Below are 16,092 nucleotides of genomic sequence, written 5' to 3'. Positions count from 1 at the left end.
AGCTCACAGAAACCTCCAGCTCCTGGGCTCAAGCGAGTCTCATGCCTCAGCATCCCAAGTAGCTGGGACTACAGGCGTCCGCCACAACGCCCAGCTATTTTCTGTTTGCAGCTGTCGTTGTTTGGCAGGCCAGGGCTGGATTTGAACCCGCCACCTTAGGTGTATGTGGCTGGCGCCTTAGCCACTTGAGCCATAGGCGCCGAGCCTACAGGGGGCTTCTTAACTAGTGAGACCCTATTGGAAAACTTTCTAGGTCCATTTAATTGAGAACAAGGTTTCCTGATGGACTTGAAATCATTCTTGTTGTAATCTGTTCTTTTTAATTCTATCTTTTCATAATAGCAGTAGCTCTAATAGTAAAAGAATGAACAATTTTGAGAATTGTTTCTACCAATTAAAAAAAAGTTGCTTTAAATTTTGTTTCCTTATTCTGACAACTCCAATTTCCTTACTCTTTTGTTTTTTTCATTTTTTTTTTTTTTAATGATTAAAAATGTTTGTGTTGTGTGTGTGTGAAACCTAAGCACTATTTTAATCTCACCTCTGGCACATTTAACATACGGCATATACCTTCTATTCTATTTTGGTAAAGTAGTATCATACTACATGTATTCCACAACTTTGTTTTTTTTTTCCTTTTTTTCACTTAAATCATATTTCTTTCCATTGTCTCATTTTTGTTTTCATTGGACTACTAGAATGGGTTCACGTAGACACTAATTGTTCAGAAATGATGATGTTTATATGATAGAACCAGAGAATCTTCTTTGTCAAACAGATTCAGATCCCTCAGTAAACAGTGAGCCCTAGATTGCTCAGAGGTTGTACTGAACACACAGCATAACATACTGTGTTTGGTATGTTTGGGCCGTCACCCGTCTTTCCTCCAGTGTGCCCTAATGAGAGAACTGTCAACTGACATTACAGATTATCTTTTGTGTATTTTGTTTTTCATATTATAGCTTGGACAACTTTTAGCAGCTACATGTAAAGAACTTCCAGGCCCTAAAGAAAGTAGACGGACTGCTAAAGACCTTTGGGAAGTAGTTGTTCAAATCTGCAGTGTGTCTAGTCAGCACAAACGAGGAAATGATGGCAGAGTTAGTTTAATAAAGCAGAGGGAATCTACATTAGGTATAATGTATCGGTAAGTATTAGTATGTTTCTGTCAGTTACAGTTTTTGAGTTCTTTTGTATTATTTATAGTAGTTCTATTTTAAGAACATCATCCTTTATTCTGTAGATATCACAAAGATGAACAATTTTGAGAATTCTGTGGCCTTTGTCTCTGATAGACCTGTCTGCCATGGTCACCTTTGGAAATACTTTGTTTACATGTTAACAGACTGAATTCAAAATTAACAATGTTTAAGCTTGGGTAGTATACATATTGAAGACTTCATATGCGCTTAAAACAGGGAAGAAATGTTATTGGGTTAGTGTGACACTAAAATGTTATACTTTTTCTTTCTTTTTTTTTTTTTTTTGAAACATTCTCACCCTTGGTAGAGTGCCATGGCCTCATAGCTCACAGGAACCTCAAACTCCCAGGCTTAAGCGATTCTCTTGCTTCCCCTTCTGAAGTAGCTGGGACTGCAGGCACCTGCCACAACACCCAGCTTTAAAGAGACAAGATCCCACTCTGGCTCAGGCTGGTCTCCAGCCTGTGAGCTCAGGCAGTCCACCTACTTCGGCTTCCCAAGGGCTGGGATTACAGGCATGAGCCACTGTGCCTGGCCTATACTTTTTCATACTTGGCAGAATTAGAACATGAGTAATTAAACCTTTACCTATAATTTACTTTGTTTATTTTACTTTTAATTTCTGATATTAACTCTGTATTAAAAATTTTGCTTTTTGTAGGAGTGAACTACTTTCGTTTATCAAGAAATTACGAGTAAGTTTTATTTAAAATTATTCGAATTAGTATTACTGGTTTTTGTAGAATAGACTAAAACATCTGGAGTACTTCAAATACCGGCTAAGTATCAAAGTGACCTGTTAATGTGCTTATCTTTAGTGATTATTATGGGGGGCATTCTAAATGGAGATTTATTTTTCACTTCCTTTACCCTGTTATAGCAAATAGAGTAGATTTTTTGAATTATAAAGACGTCTTCATAATAGGGCTAAATGTATGAAGCCTGGATTTAATTTTTGCTTAGTAGGATTGATGAAATATTTATTCTTAATATGTGTTTCATCCTTTAAATATTTGAAGGACTTGCTTAATCTGTGTTTCATCCTTTAAATATTATTTTAAGGAATAAAATAGTCAATTTGGGAAGGTAACTGGAAGTAATGATTGGAAAGAGATCTAGTTACTCAATTTCAAAAGTCATATGAAGAGTTGAGCTTGGAGATAGCATAGCACCATAACCAGACATCTAAATATGGTAATTTTTATAAGTGTGGTCTGTGATTTATTTTTTATGAGATTAAAAATGCTATATTTTAAGGGTCTTTTCAAAGAAAATACTTGGTATCTCTAAGGTCAGTAGGAGAAATGTTAAAATATATATACATAATTTAAAGATTCTGTGTTTCTTTTTCATAGGAACCATTGGTTTTGACTATTATTTTATCTCTCTTTGTGAAACTTCACAATGTTCGGGTCAGTATTTCACAAATCTCACTTAAAAAGTATTTCAAAAATGAGAGAAATTTCTCTTTACACTTTCTTTCTGTTTCTTTTAAGGAGGACATTGTGAATGATATTACAGCTGAACACATTTCTATCTGGCCATCTTCCATTCCCAAGTAGGTAGTAGTATAGCTTACATTTTATTTTTATTTTTGTTTTAGTTTGGTTTTTATCTTTTATTTTCTTTCCTTTTATTAAGTCACATACACATAGGTCATGAATACATTTATACATATGTGGGGTACAATGTGATTTTTTTATACAATTTGGAGTGCTTACATCAAACTAATTAATATAGCTTTCGCCTCATTTACTTGATAATTGTGTTAAGACATTTATGTTCTATACTTGATAGATTTGACTTGTACCCTTGCAATATGCTCCATAGGTGTGGTCCCACCGTTTACCCTCCCTCTGTCATACTAGCTTACATTTTATTAAGTTATTTATTATTTATTTGGAAACCATTCTGACTATCCTTAGGTAGTATGATTAAAAGGCTACAAATCTGTTGGGATTCGATAGCCAACTTTGTGCTTCTCTATCACAGTAAATATCTTCTTAAAAATTATCAGTAAGGCATAACTCTTGCCTGGGCTAGAGTACAGTGACATCACTGTAGCTCACAGCAGTCTCAAACTCTGAGCTGAAGTGGTCAGCCTCTATTGCGTCAGCCTCCCAAGCTCTGGAACTATAGGCCTGTACTACCACACCTGGCTAATTTTTTACTATTTTGTAGAGTGAGGTCTTGTTATGTTGCCCCGGCTGGTGTTGAACTTCAGGGGTCAAGTATTTCTCCTGTCTGGCCTTCCCAAAATGCTAGGAGGCACAAGCCACTGTGCCCAGCTTATGTCTTAAATAGAACTAGGGTATGTGAGCCCTAGACAGAACAGAAGATCTAAGTGGTCTTGATTAATTGTTACTGAGTAGAATTGGGAAATTGAGGCTAATTAAAGAATGCTTTTCTGGCCAGGCATGGTGGTGTGTACCTGTTGTCCCACCTACTGGGGAGATTAAGGCAGGAGGATTGTTTGAGCCTAGAAGTTTGAGTCTAGCCTGGGCAACATAGAGACATCGTATCTCTCTCTCTCTTTTTTTTTTTGAGACAGTCTTACTTTATTACCCTTGGTAGAGTGCTGTGGTGTCACAGGTCATAGCAACCTCCAACTCTTGGGCTTAAGTGATTCTTTTGCCTCAGCCTCCCAAATAGCTGGGACTATAGGCTCCCAGCACAATGCCCAGCTATTTTTTTTTGGTTGTAGTTATTGTTATTTGGCAGGCCCGTGCTGGGTTTGAAACCACCAGCCCCGGTGTACGTGGCCAGCGCCCTACTTGGCGCCCAGCCGAGACATCCTGTCTCTTAAGAAAAAAAAAATTACTTTCTATCAGGTTTCCAGGATCTTGTCTCTTTTATAAATATCTATGGGAAAATTTGTATCCATTTGGGTTTTTTTTAAATAATTCCTTGTCGGTCTTTTTTAGTACTGTGATTATGAAAGCTTCCCAACTCCTTTGAGTTGCCTTAGGAACTAAGCCAAACTAATTACTTTAAGAAATATTCCCTTGGGCCAGCAGTGGCTCAAGCCTATAATCCTAGCATTCTGGGCAGCCAAGGCAGGCAGATTGCTTGAGCTCAGGAATTTGAGACCAGCCTAAGCAAGAGCAAGACCCCATCTCTAAAAAATAGCCGAGTGTTGTGGCAAGTGCCTATTGTCCCAGTTACTGGGGAGGCTGAGGCAAGAGAATCACTTGAGCCCAAGAGTTTGAGGTTGCTATGAGCTATGATGACACGGCACTCTAGCAAGGGCAAGAAAGTGAGACTCTGTCTAAAAAAAAAGGAAATACTCCCTTTGCTTTCATTCATCATGTGAGAATCACAATAAGATGATGGAGGAATTTTTTTAGGGGAGGAAAAAACGTTCATTTTCCGGAAGAAGAAACCATTTACATTTTTCTCTTTCTACACACTTGATTCCTTACAAAAATTTTTCTTCCTGTCCTCCCTCCCAGTCTTCTTACTTTGTGTTTAAAGGGCAGGTCCAGGTTTTATTTTATTGCTCTGATGTGGCATCTTTGAAGAAGAAAAGATATTAGTACATACGTAAGCAGACAGTAGAATAAAAGTAACTTGCTCCCATCTCAGTCGTAGAGATTGGAAGCAGCTCTGTGTTTCATACAGAGATTAGGAGGGTCAAAGTGGGTGAGTCCACTCACTGAGGCTTGTTTCACAAAGGTACACCATGCTTCATGAAGCAAATGTGCATGCTCCACATTTTAACTGCAGATTCCATCATAATGTGTTACTAATTTTTATATACAATTTATAAATTAGATAGCAATCCAAGGATCAGATAGAGATAATTTTGCCTTTTAGTGATTTCAGTGGTTGTATTTGTTATCTCTTTGGCCTAAGTTTAGAGTGCAATGATTGATTTCCAGTGTGTGTTTATAAACAAGGCAAAAGAATGATTTATACAGGGGCTCTAAGCCAGACAAGAAGAGTTTGAGTCCCACCATGTGTATGATCCATGTATATGATCTTGGGTAAGTTGCTTTCTGTGCCAGGTTCCTTGTTTCTAAAGTGAGTTTTAAAATAGTACCTACCTCAGAATTGTAAAGATTAAATAGTTAATATATTATTTAAGCTAGATATTTAGAATAAGGACTGGTATGTAGTAGGCTTAACTATTATCTTCATGATAAAAATACTTTAAATTGACCCAGAGAAAATAAAATGTGACTAAATGTTTGACCAGAAAAAGTAAAAGCAAGAATCTTTTTTTTTTTTTTTTGACTGTCTCAAGATGTTACCCTGGGAGAGTGCCTGGCGTCACAGCTCACAGCAACCTTAAACTCTTGGGCTGAAGTGATTCTCTTGCCTGAGCCTTCCAAGTAGCTGGGACTACAGGCGCCCGCCACAATACCTGGCTACTTTTTTTTTCTTTCAGTTATTGTTTTAGCAGGCCTGGGCCAGGTTCGAACCTGCCAGCCTCGGTGTATGTGGCCAGCACCCTACCCACTGAGCTATAGCTACAAGCAAGAATCTTTATTGATTCCAAGGATAGTATTTCAAGATAGTGGGAATGACACTGGATTAGTATTACTATGTTAAAACCAACTGTTTTGACATGTAGTTACAATTCTTAGACTTGTAACATTTTATATATGTCTGTGAAATATGATTGTAAGCCTATATAACTCATTCAGTTGTAAGTAAATAATTGGGTATTTGCTAATAATCCCACAATTCCTTTCCAACTGTTCTGGGCACAGTGGTGAATTATGGTAAAATCTAACCCCTCAGGGCAACAGAAGTACTTTGTCCAAGTTCACCTTGTAAATGATAGAGCCATGTCTTGAAACTTATGTGTGCCTGAGTCAGACCTGTGTTCTCTCCTACTATGCTTTATTGGTTCGAGGAGGCTGTGTTTCTTGGGGGCTGGCCTGGCTTTTATCTTCACAGTTCCATCTTCTAATACTGACATCTAGACTTTCACATTTAACAAGGTTCAGAGCAGCTGGCCTCATTCCCTACCCTTTCGTTGACTCTATTTGCTACGAAGCGCACTAGTATAGAATACTTTTCCACACCTAGCTCCTCACCCCATTAGAGCCAGTGAAAGATCTAATACATGGGAGTAGGTTACTCTCGCAAGAAGCTAGATGATAGATTTACTATCTCATAGCAGTACTGTTAGTATTTGAGCTCCCCCCCCCCTTTTTTGTGGTTTCTACTAGACCACAGAACTTAAAAATCATTTGGGGAAATCTTTTGAGTTTCTTTTTTATTGTTACCTGTAAATCGTGCTAAAAGCAGAAATTATTTTATCTTAATACTTTTATATGCTTTAAACATTTATAAAGGATATAAAGATACTTTTTTTGGTGGAATCTGGTCTACCTTTACTATTTTATAATGAAGGAAATAAAAATCAGGTTTTTATCCCTTAAATAAACTTGGCGTATTGTACCTTCTCAGGTTTAGTTGTTTTGACACTTCTTATATATTTATTCCTAATTATCACCTAAATTTTGGCCAAGTCTTTTGTCTTTAACAAATATACATACGGAATTTAAAGTTGACTTTTAAAATAGACTAATGTTAAATGTCTTTCCTTTAGCCTTCAGTCTGTGGATTTTGAAGCTGTGGCCATCACAGTGAAAGAGCTAGTTCGGTATACGCTAAGTATAAATCCAAACAACCATTCCTGGTTAATTATTCAGGCAGACATTTATTTTGGTAAGTGAGATGTATGGTGGCTTTGTATTTTGTTTTTATAGAACTTGTAAAAGTGAATATATAATACATTTTATTATAATACTCTATTAAACTTTAAGAAGTTTTGCCCTTGAGATTTGCTCTTCTTCCTTAGTAAAATTAAGGTAGTAAACCATAATTCTTTATGCATTTGTTGGTATAGAACCTTTGGTTCAGATGCTTTTAATTTTATGTTGGCCACTTTGTTTTTTTTTAAAGTAGTGAATAATTGTCCATCTAATAAATTGGTAAAACATTCTTTGGTAATGACAGTGAAGTTTTGTTTGCAAAGTTCCTATTTAAAGATTTTAAAATCTGTTTAGATTCACTTGATAATTACTTGCATTCTTGGAGATAGATTCCTAATCCACTCCCCCACCCTTGGTTATGTGTGACAGGATTCCCCAACTTGATATGAAATTTTCAATATTTCTATTACTGGGTACAGAGCAAATACGATATCTGATTGGTATCATTTTAGGATCATTTTTTTTGGAATTTATTTTTTTTTAAAGGGAGCTTCAATAAAGGTAGAAGGAATTTTATACTTATTCGGTATCATCTTAAATAAGTATAAAATTTTATCCCTACATCTGTAGTTTGAATTTGCTTTGGTCAGTTCATGAAGTTATACCTGAATCTTCATAAGAGTCCATGTAATGCCCCCCCCCCGTCACCTAGTTTTAACAGTTATTAACTCACAGCCAGTCTTGTTTCATCTGTACCCTTACCTATATCATTCTGTTCTCCTCCAGATTATTTTGAAGAAAATGGCAATTTTTTTTTTTTTTGAGACAGAGTCTCACTTTTTGGCCCTCAGTAAAGTGCTGTGGTGTGGTAGCTCACAGCAATCTCAAACTCTTGGGCTCAAGTGATCCTGTTGCCTCAGTTTTTCATTTTTAGTAGAGATGGGGATCTTACTCTTCCTCAGGCTGGTCTCGAACTCCTGAACTCAAGTGACATGGCCACTTTGGCCTCCCAGAGGTATGATAGGTGTGAGCCACTGTACCCAACCACACAGGGCCATTTTAATGCTTATTTTTATCCCTGTACCTCCAAAGAATTTATCAAGTTCTTATTATCTATTGCAGAATAGATATACTGATTTTGAACTACCTCAGAAAATTAGGATGTATTTCTAGTTTTGACAGTTGAGAAATAAATACCTCCAAATGCTAAATTCTATAACTAGTAAATTTTGTGAGAAATCTGAGCTTGATGTTGGGCTAATCAGTTTTAGGAGGCATAAGCTATCATATCACTTCTTTAAAGTTAAGGCCTTAAAAAAGGGCACTTCTTTAAAGTGCCCTTAAAAAAATAAGGGCAGTTTTTCTCAGTGTTATCCTGAATAAGTACAGAATTTTATCCTTGCATTTATAGTTTAAATTTGCTTTAGTCAACACATGAAGTTATACCTGACTCTTCACAAAAGAGGCCCTGTTTTTCCAACTGTTATATCTAATAGGTAATTGTTTATCTCTGTGTTTTTTACTTTAGCAACAAATCAGTATTCGGCAGCTCTCCACTATTACCTCCAGGCAGGAGCTGTGTGTTCTGATTTCTTTAATAAGGCTGTCCCCCCTGATGTTTATACAGACCAGGTAAATTGCTCTCATGGGCTTGCTGCTTACCTGCGCATGTTCTTCCATGGCCCCATTTTGGCTTAACTTACGCATTTCCATTTATGTGACTGTAATGCCCAAGTTCATGGCTCTAGACCACATTGTTGCCTATACTTTCAACGTCTCTATTTCCACTGATTTCCCCCAAACAGAATTTATTTCAAATTCTGTATCTAAAGCTGATTTCAGTATCTTATTTTACCATAAAGTAATAAACTTCTAATACTTCTAATAAACTCATCTGCCCTTCCGAAAAAAGAAAAAACCCCTCAAAATTCTAAAATACGCACACTTAACCATTTACGTTATCTAAGCCCAAATCGTGAGCATTATTCTTAGCTCTTTGCCCCACCAATATCTGTTTAGCTCTCAAATCATATGGATTTATTTTATCTTGTAAATCTCCAATTCTTTTTGTCTTTTTTGGGGCATATATTTATGACATACAAAATGGTGTTTTGATAGACATATACATAGTGAAATTATTATAATCAAACACTTCCCATCACCTTATTTCCTTTTTTGGTGATAAGAGCACCTAAAATCTACTCTCTCGGCAGATTTTTAGTATATAATACAGTATTATTAACTGTAGTCCCCATGTTGTATATTAGAGCTACAGACTAATTCTAATTGCAAATTTGTGCCCTTTGACCTACTTCCTCCCTTTCATCCCCCTCCACATGGCCAAATTTGGATATGGACACCAAATTTTGTCCATTTTCTTTTGATATACATTATCATTTTCTCTGATTTAGGCCACCAGTACCTAATGTTAAGAGATGGCACTTTTTTAATATTTACAATAAATGGCTCCTGAAATAAGATTTAAATTAAGTTTTTAAAAATAATTTAATTTTTTATAGCACTTTTAGGTTCACAGCAAAATTTAGTAGAAAGTAGAGAGTTCCCATATACCCCCCGTTTCCCACACACACAGCTTCCCTCTCTCTGGATATCCTATACCAGAGTAGTTCATTTGTTACAATTAGTGTTGATTGATTTTTGAAAATAATCAGAATCTTGTCTTTGTAGGTGATAAAACGAATGATAAAATGTTGTTCTTTGCTGAATTGCCACACACAGGTTAGTTTATATTATGGTGTTGGTTTATTTTCATGTATATTTAAGATTATTTTTATATTCCATATCAAAATAATTTAAATCATGGGTATGGGTTTTTTGGAGTGTATTGAAAATATTTTGCAATTAGATATGGTAATGGTTGTATGACTTTGTGAATAATACTGAAAACCCAGCACATTGTGCCCCATGATTGCATTAATGTACATAGCTATGATTTAATAATTAAAAAAAATACTGAAAACCATTGGATTGTGTATAAAGGGTCACTTTTAGGTATGTGAATTATCAATAAATATTTAAAATAGATTATATATATGTATATATGGATATATACATAGAGTAAGACAGAGTCTTACTTTGTTACCTTAGGTAGAGTGCCATGACATCATAGCTCACAGCATCCTCAAACTCTTGGGCTCAAGCAGTTTTCTTGCCTTAGCTTCCCCAGGCTGGGACTACAGGTGCCAGCCACATCACCCAGCTGTTTTTAGAGATTGCTTAGGCTGATCTCAAACTCTGGAGCTCAGGCAATCCACTCATCTCAGCCTCCCAGAGTGCTGGGATTACAGGCATGAGCCCACCACGCTCAGCTTTAAAAATTCTTTAAAGAGATGAACTTGGCTCGGTGCCTGTGGCTCAAGTGGCTAAGGCACCAGCCACATACACCTAAGGTGGTGGGTTTGAATCCAGCCCAGGCCCACCAAAACAACAATGACGGCTGCAACCAAAAAATAGCCAGGCGTTGTGGTGGGTGCCTGTGGTCCCAGCTACTTGGGAGGCTGAGACAGGAGACTTGCTTGAGCCCAGGAGTTGGAGGTTGCTGTGAGCTATGATGCCATGGCACTCTACCCAGGGGGATAGCTTGAGGCTTTGTCTCAAAAAAAAAAAAAAGAAAAGAAAAAGAGATGAACTTTATGATCTAATTGAAATAGATATTTTTCTATGTTAGGCTTACTGGCAACCTAAATTTTGCCATAATGAGCTTCAGTACTTGATAGCTATGAAAGGTTTAATTGCATGTTCTGTATGTCCTTGAATTCATCATGACACTTTTGCTTGGCAGTTTTCCATCCCCCTTTAGTTTTCTAAACTAACTTTTTTTCCAGCTTCTATTTCAAATAAACAAAGCTCTAAAAATATGTGGTGTAGGTTACCAATGAAGAAATTATTGGTCAAAAAGACATTTGTGTAAATGTCTTTGAAATTAAAATGGGATAGAATCCATAAGTATGAGCTGACTCACTCAGTGTGATCTGCATAGCTTCTTAAAGAATATATTCTTCATGTAAGAATATAATTAAAGATTATTCTTACATGAAGAATATATTCTTCATGAATATGGCCCTCTTAAAACTAAGCCAGTTTTTGGCTTGATACCTGTAGCGCAGTGGTTACATGTAGTGCCAGCCACATACACTGAGGGTAGCGGGTTTGAACCTGGCCTGGGCCAGCTAAACAACAATGACATCTACAACAAAAAAATAGCCAGGTGTTGTGGCCTGTAGTCCCAGCTACTTGGGAGGCTGAGGCAAGAGAATCACTTAAGCCCAAGAGTTGGAGGTTGCTGTGAGCTGTGACGCCAGAGCACTCTACCCAGCGTGACATAGTGAGAGTGTCTCAAAAAAAAAAAAAAACAAAAACAACTAAGCCAGTTGTCATTACATGAAACCATTGTCAAATCTTTGTTTGTGTAGGTGGCAATTTTATGTCAGTTCCTCAGAGAAATTGACTACAAGACAGCCTTTAAATCACTACAGGAACAAAACAGGTATGAATGATTTTTAAAGTAAAATGAGGTTGAATTTTTTTGCTTAGGATTGAAGAAGTTAACCGAATTCTTTTTCAGTCATGATGCTATGGACTCCTACTATGACTACATATGGGATGTTACCATTTTGGAATACTTGACTTGTATCCTTCCATCAGTGTATTAATGTTAGAATAGTTCACTTCTCTAAATTAAGGAAGTATTAATATTGTGTGTTTTCCAAATCAAAACTGAAAAACAGTTGAGATTCTGTCATGATATTTAATACTATCAGATTTACTTTTCTTAACTGATTCATTTAGATCTTCATCATAAAAGAGGAGAAACAGACAAAAGACAAATTGCAGTAAGTTACCTATTGCCTTTCTTTGGTTTCTAGAGTAAGTAATAAAGTTGAACCAGCAACAACAAAAAGATTATGCATGCCTAGTTACTACTGGAATTTGGTTATCAGTATTTACTTTTTAAAAGATCGTTTTTTGATAATATGAGCTGTTCCATTTCAGTATATTTTATTTTAAAATATTAGGTCATGTTATTTCTTTGCTCCAAACCTTTACCTGGTTTCTCATCTCACATACAGTCCCTATGATAGTCTACAAGGCTGCAGATAACTTGGCCTACCCATCTGACATCCCCCTTGCTAACCTCTGCTATATCAGTACCCCTACTATTCTTTGAATGTGCTGCCAACGTCCATCTAAGGATGTTTGAAATTTTCTCTTCAAGGTACATCAGCTTCCCTCAGGTCTCTCCTTAGTTGTCACCTCCTTTGTCATCTTCTTTTCCTGATCGTCTTATAAAATAACAATTTCTACTTCCTTTTTCCCTCCAGTATTATTTGCATTTCCCTTAGATTTTTCTACATAATACTTAGCAACATGTAACATAGTATACATTTACTTATTTATTGTCTATTTCCCTTTGAGAGCACATACTTGGCTTTGTCATAGTTGGTACCTAGAATATTACCTGGCACATCGTAGGTGATTAGTAGTTCCTTAATAGATGGATTATTTAAAATTCACTTAGAGGCCAAAATATTTTCAACTTTTTGGCCGTTTTTACTTGCCTAACATTTGTTTCCTCAGTATGATCAGAGATACCTTCTTTGCTCTTTCACTCATGTTAATAAAAGTATATGCTCTTTATTATGTGCCTTTTAAAGCTTTGTACTTGGACTAAATTGTCCATTGTTTAAACATTAATAGCAGCACCTTTTTATAAAGAAAAAAGAAAAATGTAATAGCCATTTCCACTTAGAGAATACTCATTCTCATTTTAATTTACCTGGGGCTGAAAGGCAATATTGCAATTTTTCCAGCTTTGCTATTTCTAAACCATTACTACTTGTTTTTTTTAAGGCCCTTCTCCTTTCAAGCTTATACCCAACTTTTCTTACTAGCTTTTGAAACTTCCTTACTTTGTGTCAAAAGACATGTGATGATCTTATCTAACACTCTAGCTTTACAGGTCTTTGCCAGCCTTAGTTCCTTTAACTCTGTGCCAACCACCTACCTAAACCTAAAGCCACCATTGTTTTAGTTGGGGTCAGCTTAAGTTGTTCTTCTAAGATCTTATCCTGCAATACGCTCTTTGTCAGTAACCTATTCCTCTCTTGAATTCCTGGCTTCTGGTGATCAATGAGATGTTTGGGTTTGTGACCAATTTTTTACCCCCAGTCTGTCAGCCCCAATTCCATCTTCCCTGTTTTAGACTTTTCACCTGTTAAGCCTCCTGTCCTCTGTCTTTTCCATTCTCAATAATTTCTGTGCCTTTGTTTCCTTGGGATACACCAGAAAAAAAAAAAGACTGATGGGCCTGTCCTTATACATGTTGCCACTTCTCACTCTCCTCTGCTTAGTTTTTTGAGGCTATTCAGCTCAGTGCAGTTTGACTTCTGCCACCACCACTTTTTTTTTTTTGGAGACAAAGTCTTGCTCTGTGCCCAGACTCTATGAGCCTAACTCATAGCAACCTCCAACTTCTGGGTTCAAGCTATCCTCCTGCCTCAGCCTCCCAAGTAGTTGGGACTACAGGCACCCACCATCATGCCCAGCTAATTTTTTTATTTTTAGTAGAGACAGGGTCTCAGTTTTGCTCAGGCTCATCTCAAACTCCTGGACTCAAATGATCCTCCTACTTCAGCCTCCCAGAGTGCTAGGATTACAGGTGTGAGCCACTGCTCCTGGCTGCTATTACCACTCTTAACTATTCTCTCAGGGGTCACCAAATGCCAAACTCAGTGGATACTTTTTTCCTACTGTTTACATCTCCTTCCTTCCTAAAAGTCCTGGTATCTCCCTTTGTTTTGCCAAGAAGTTAGTCCTTAGGTTATTTTCCGATCACCCTACATTCTTTCTAGGTAATCTGATCTACTCATGATTTTGACTAGTACCTACATAGGGTATATATTATTTCTCTGATATATCTGGCTCACAATTTGGGATGCCTTGTTTTTAACAACTCTAGTTATACCCCATGACAAGCTTAGCCACACGCATTCCTTCATACTGAAAGGGCACCCAGCAATTTCTCCAATTACCTAATATCCCAGACTGGCAATCGTTTCTGAACAGTCTTATCTCCTTTCAAGCTCCATGTCAGAATAGTCTTGCTTAAAGAAATTCTAATTTTTTTAAACCTAAAAGTATATCCTAAGGTCCTGAACTATATTTTCATTAAATATGCCATAGCAGAAAACTACTATGTATATTTAGTAAGTTTTGGGTTTTTTCCCCTAATCATGGAAAGTTCAGCCATTATATGCTGTTATAATGCTGAGCAGCTAGCTAGTTTTGCACTCTAAAAAAGGTGTCATGTGTCAAATTACTGTATAGAGCTTATTTAACTGATATTTTCAAAGAAATTTACATGTAATAAAATGACACAGAAGGTAATTCCACAAATTATGCTACAGTAATCAGTCTTTTTCTTAAGAGTGGCTCTAGTTGATCTTTACATGTTAATTATTTTTAACAACTCTTGGGTTTTACAGTTAGAGGTTCAGTTAATCATTAAAACTGTCATTGTTAAGATATAGGTAGCTTTAGGTTATATGTACCAGCAAGATTTAATTTTTGACCAGATCTAACAACATCACTTTTTTGTTTTTGAAGATCAAAGCCATTGGCCAGACAGAATTGAATGCAAGCAACCCAGAAGAAGTGTTACAGCTGGCAGCGCAGAGAAGGAAAAAAAAGTTTCTTCAAGCAATGGCAAAACTTTACTTTTAAGCAGTTAGTTGAAATTTTTTAACTTTTATTTTTTAAACAATGGGCTAAAAATAAACAGTATTAAAAGATTAAGTTTATATAATACATATGTACACATTTACTGGTGTTTTCTTTTCAGACAAAATAACGAAATATTAGTTTAAAAAAACTGTACAGAAGACTTCATACCATAACGATAGCTTAAATTTATAATTTCCTCAAAGGGAGAAGAGATTTACATGTCTGGAAACAAAATAAATCTAGTATAATTTGTTTTCTAATTACATCTACTTTCTGAGGCTGAAATTTTTTTTTAAAAGCTAATTTAAAATAAGCATGTTATATACAGCAAGTTTTTGTCAAGCTTTTTTTAAAATAAATAGATTTCTAGGAGTCAGTATACATTTAATACTCTTTTGCCTTAAGAAAATAGAATTTAGTGAAGTGTTAGGGTCTTCTTTAAAAATCCTACATTATGAGATAAAGGACAGAGTCAAAGCGACAAAGCTTAATAGTTTTGCAAACATAAATAAAGCCTTAGTCACACTAAATTTAAGAAGTCCTTAAGGATATCTTAGAGTAATAAAGTGACTTTTTCATATAAATAGTTTCAAAAGGGTACTTAAGTTTTTCACCCAAATTGCAGTATACAAAAAGGTTATATTATAAAGCAACTTAAGTTGGGTAAAGCCCCAGAAGTAGGAGCCACAGCATTTATCTTGTTTATTACTTCTTTGGTACTCTCATTGTTTAGAGCACAGGTTAAACACCATGTTTACCTAAGCCATACTGGTTAAAAAATGTATTATGGCAAAGCACATAAACTAGTTTCACCATTTGTAGAAATTCAAGTTCTATAATAGCTTGCTATAGCAGCTATCAGATAAATTAGTCACCTTATTATACAACTAAACTTTTGTAAATAAGTTTAAGTTTTATTTTCAAGAACCAAATTGCACTAGTCTAGATTGTAGGAATTTTGAGAATCTAAAAGCTAGATTCAAAGTATATATCATTTAATATACCCTTTAAGGTAAAACTTCAATGATAAAATTCCTAGTTTATCAAGATAAACATAGTAACACTGGATCCAAAAAAAAAAAAAAAAGGTTGCTATGGCATAAGTTATGGCTGGCTTCTATCCAGTAACCTTGGGAATGAAGTCATCTTTGTAAACAAGTCCTGCTGTTTCTTTAACAGCTAACATAGCAAATAAATTTCTTCCTTAGTACCAATTTTAAGTTTTTTTTTAATCAAAGAATGGCAGTGTAACTTCTGTATTGGCCAGTACAAATCACAGCACTATCTTCCTATAAAACTTTAGTAGTTCATTTATGTCAAATTCTACCTTGTACTTGGTGAATTCCTTGTTTGGTTAACTTCTTTAGTGTTTTCCTGTTGGTTTTTCAGTGCTCTTCGGTGGTGTCATAATGCCTCCATTGCACACTGGTGACAACTGTCCTTCTTTTCTGAAGGTGTTTATGTAATGTACTTCGTCC

At 36.0% G+C, this 16,092-nt stretch overlaps 2 protein-coding genes across 2 annotated transcripts in view; one reads left to right on the top strand and one right to left on the bottom strand.

Annotated features, from left to right (window-relative positions):
* Nucleotides 1-14,875, top strand: part of INTS8 (integrator complex subunit 8) — a 57,063-nt gene extending 42,188 nt beyond the window's left edge. The window contains exons 17-27 of the mRNA XM_003782471.2: nucleotides 963-1,147; nucleotides 1,864-1,897; nucleotides 2,558-2,614; nucleotides 2,699-2,760; nucleotides 6,766-6,884; nucleotides 8,400-8,503; nucleotides 9,560-9,610; nucleotides 11,305-11,378; nucleotides 11,457-11,521; nucleotides 11,681-11,724; nucleotides 14,498-14,875. Coding sequence (XP_003782519.1) covers nucleotides 963-1,147; nucleotides 1,864-1,897; nucleotides 2,558-2,614; nucleotides 2,699-2,760; nucleotides 6,766-6,884; nucleotides 8,400-8,503; nucleotides 9,560-9,610; nucleotides 11,305-11,378; nucleotides 11,457-11,521; nucleotides 11,681-11,724; nucleotides 14,498-14,614 — 912 coding nt within the window. The 3' untranslated portion in view covers nucleotides 14,615-14,875. The remainder of the gene's footprint in view (nucleotides 1-962; nucleotides 1,148-1,863; nucleotides 1,898-2,557; nucleotides 2,615-2,698; nucleotides 2,761-6,765; nucleotides 6,885-8,399; nucleotides 8,504-9,559; nucleotides 9,611-11,304; nucleotides 11,379-11,456; nucleotides 11,522-11,680; nucleotides 11,725-14,497) is intronic.
* Nucleotides 14,876-15,650: 775 nt separating this feature from the next.
* The window catches only part of CCNE2 (cyclin E2), a 13,513-nt gene continuing 13,071 nt past the window's right edge, over nucleotides 15,651-16,092 (bottom strand). Inside the window, exon 11 of the mRNA XM_023518247.1 lies at nucleotides 15,651-16,092. This exon is cut by the window's right edge and continues 32 nt beyond it. Within this exon, the coding sequence (XP_023374015.1) occupies nucleotides 15,978-16,092 (115 nt within the window). The 3' untranslated portion in view covers nucleotides 15,651-15,977.

The sequence above is a fragment of the Otolemur garnettii genome, unplaced genomic scaffold, assembly GCF_000181295.1.
Source record: "Otolemur garnettii isolate 467f Iridium unplaced genomic scaffold, OtoGar3 scaffold00004, whole genome shotgun sequence".
NCBI lineage: Eukaryota > Metazoa > Chordata > Mammalia > Primates > Galagidae > Otolemur > Otolemur garnettii.
This window is presented reverse-complemented; position numbering and strand designations above follow the sequence as displayed.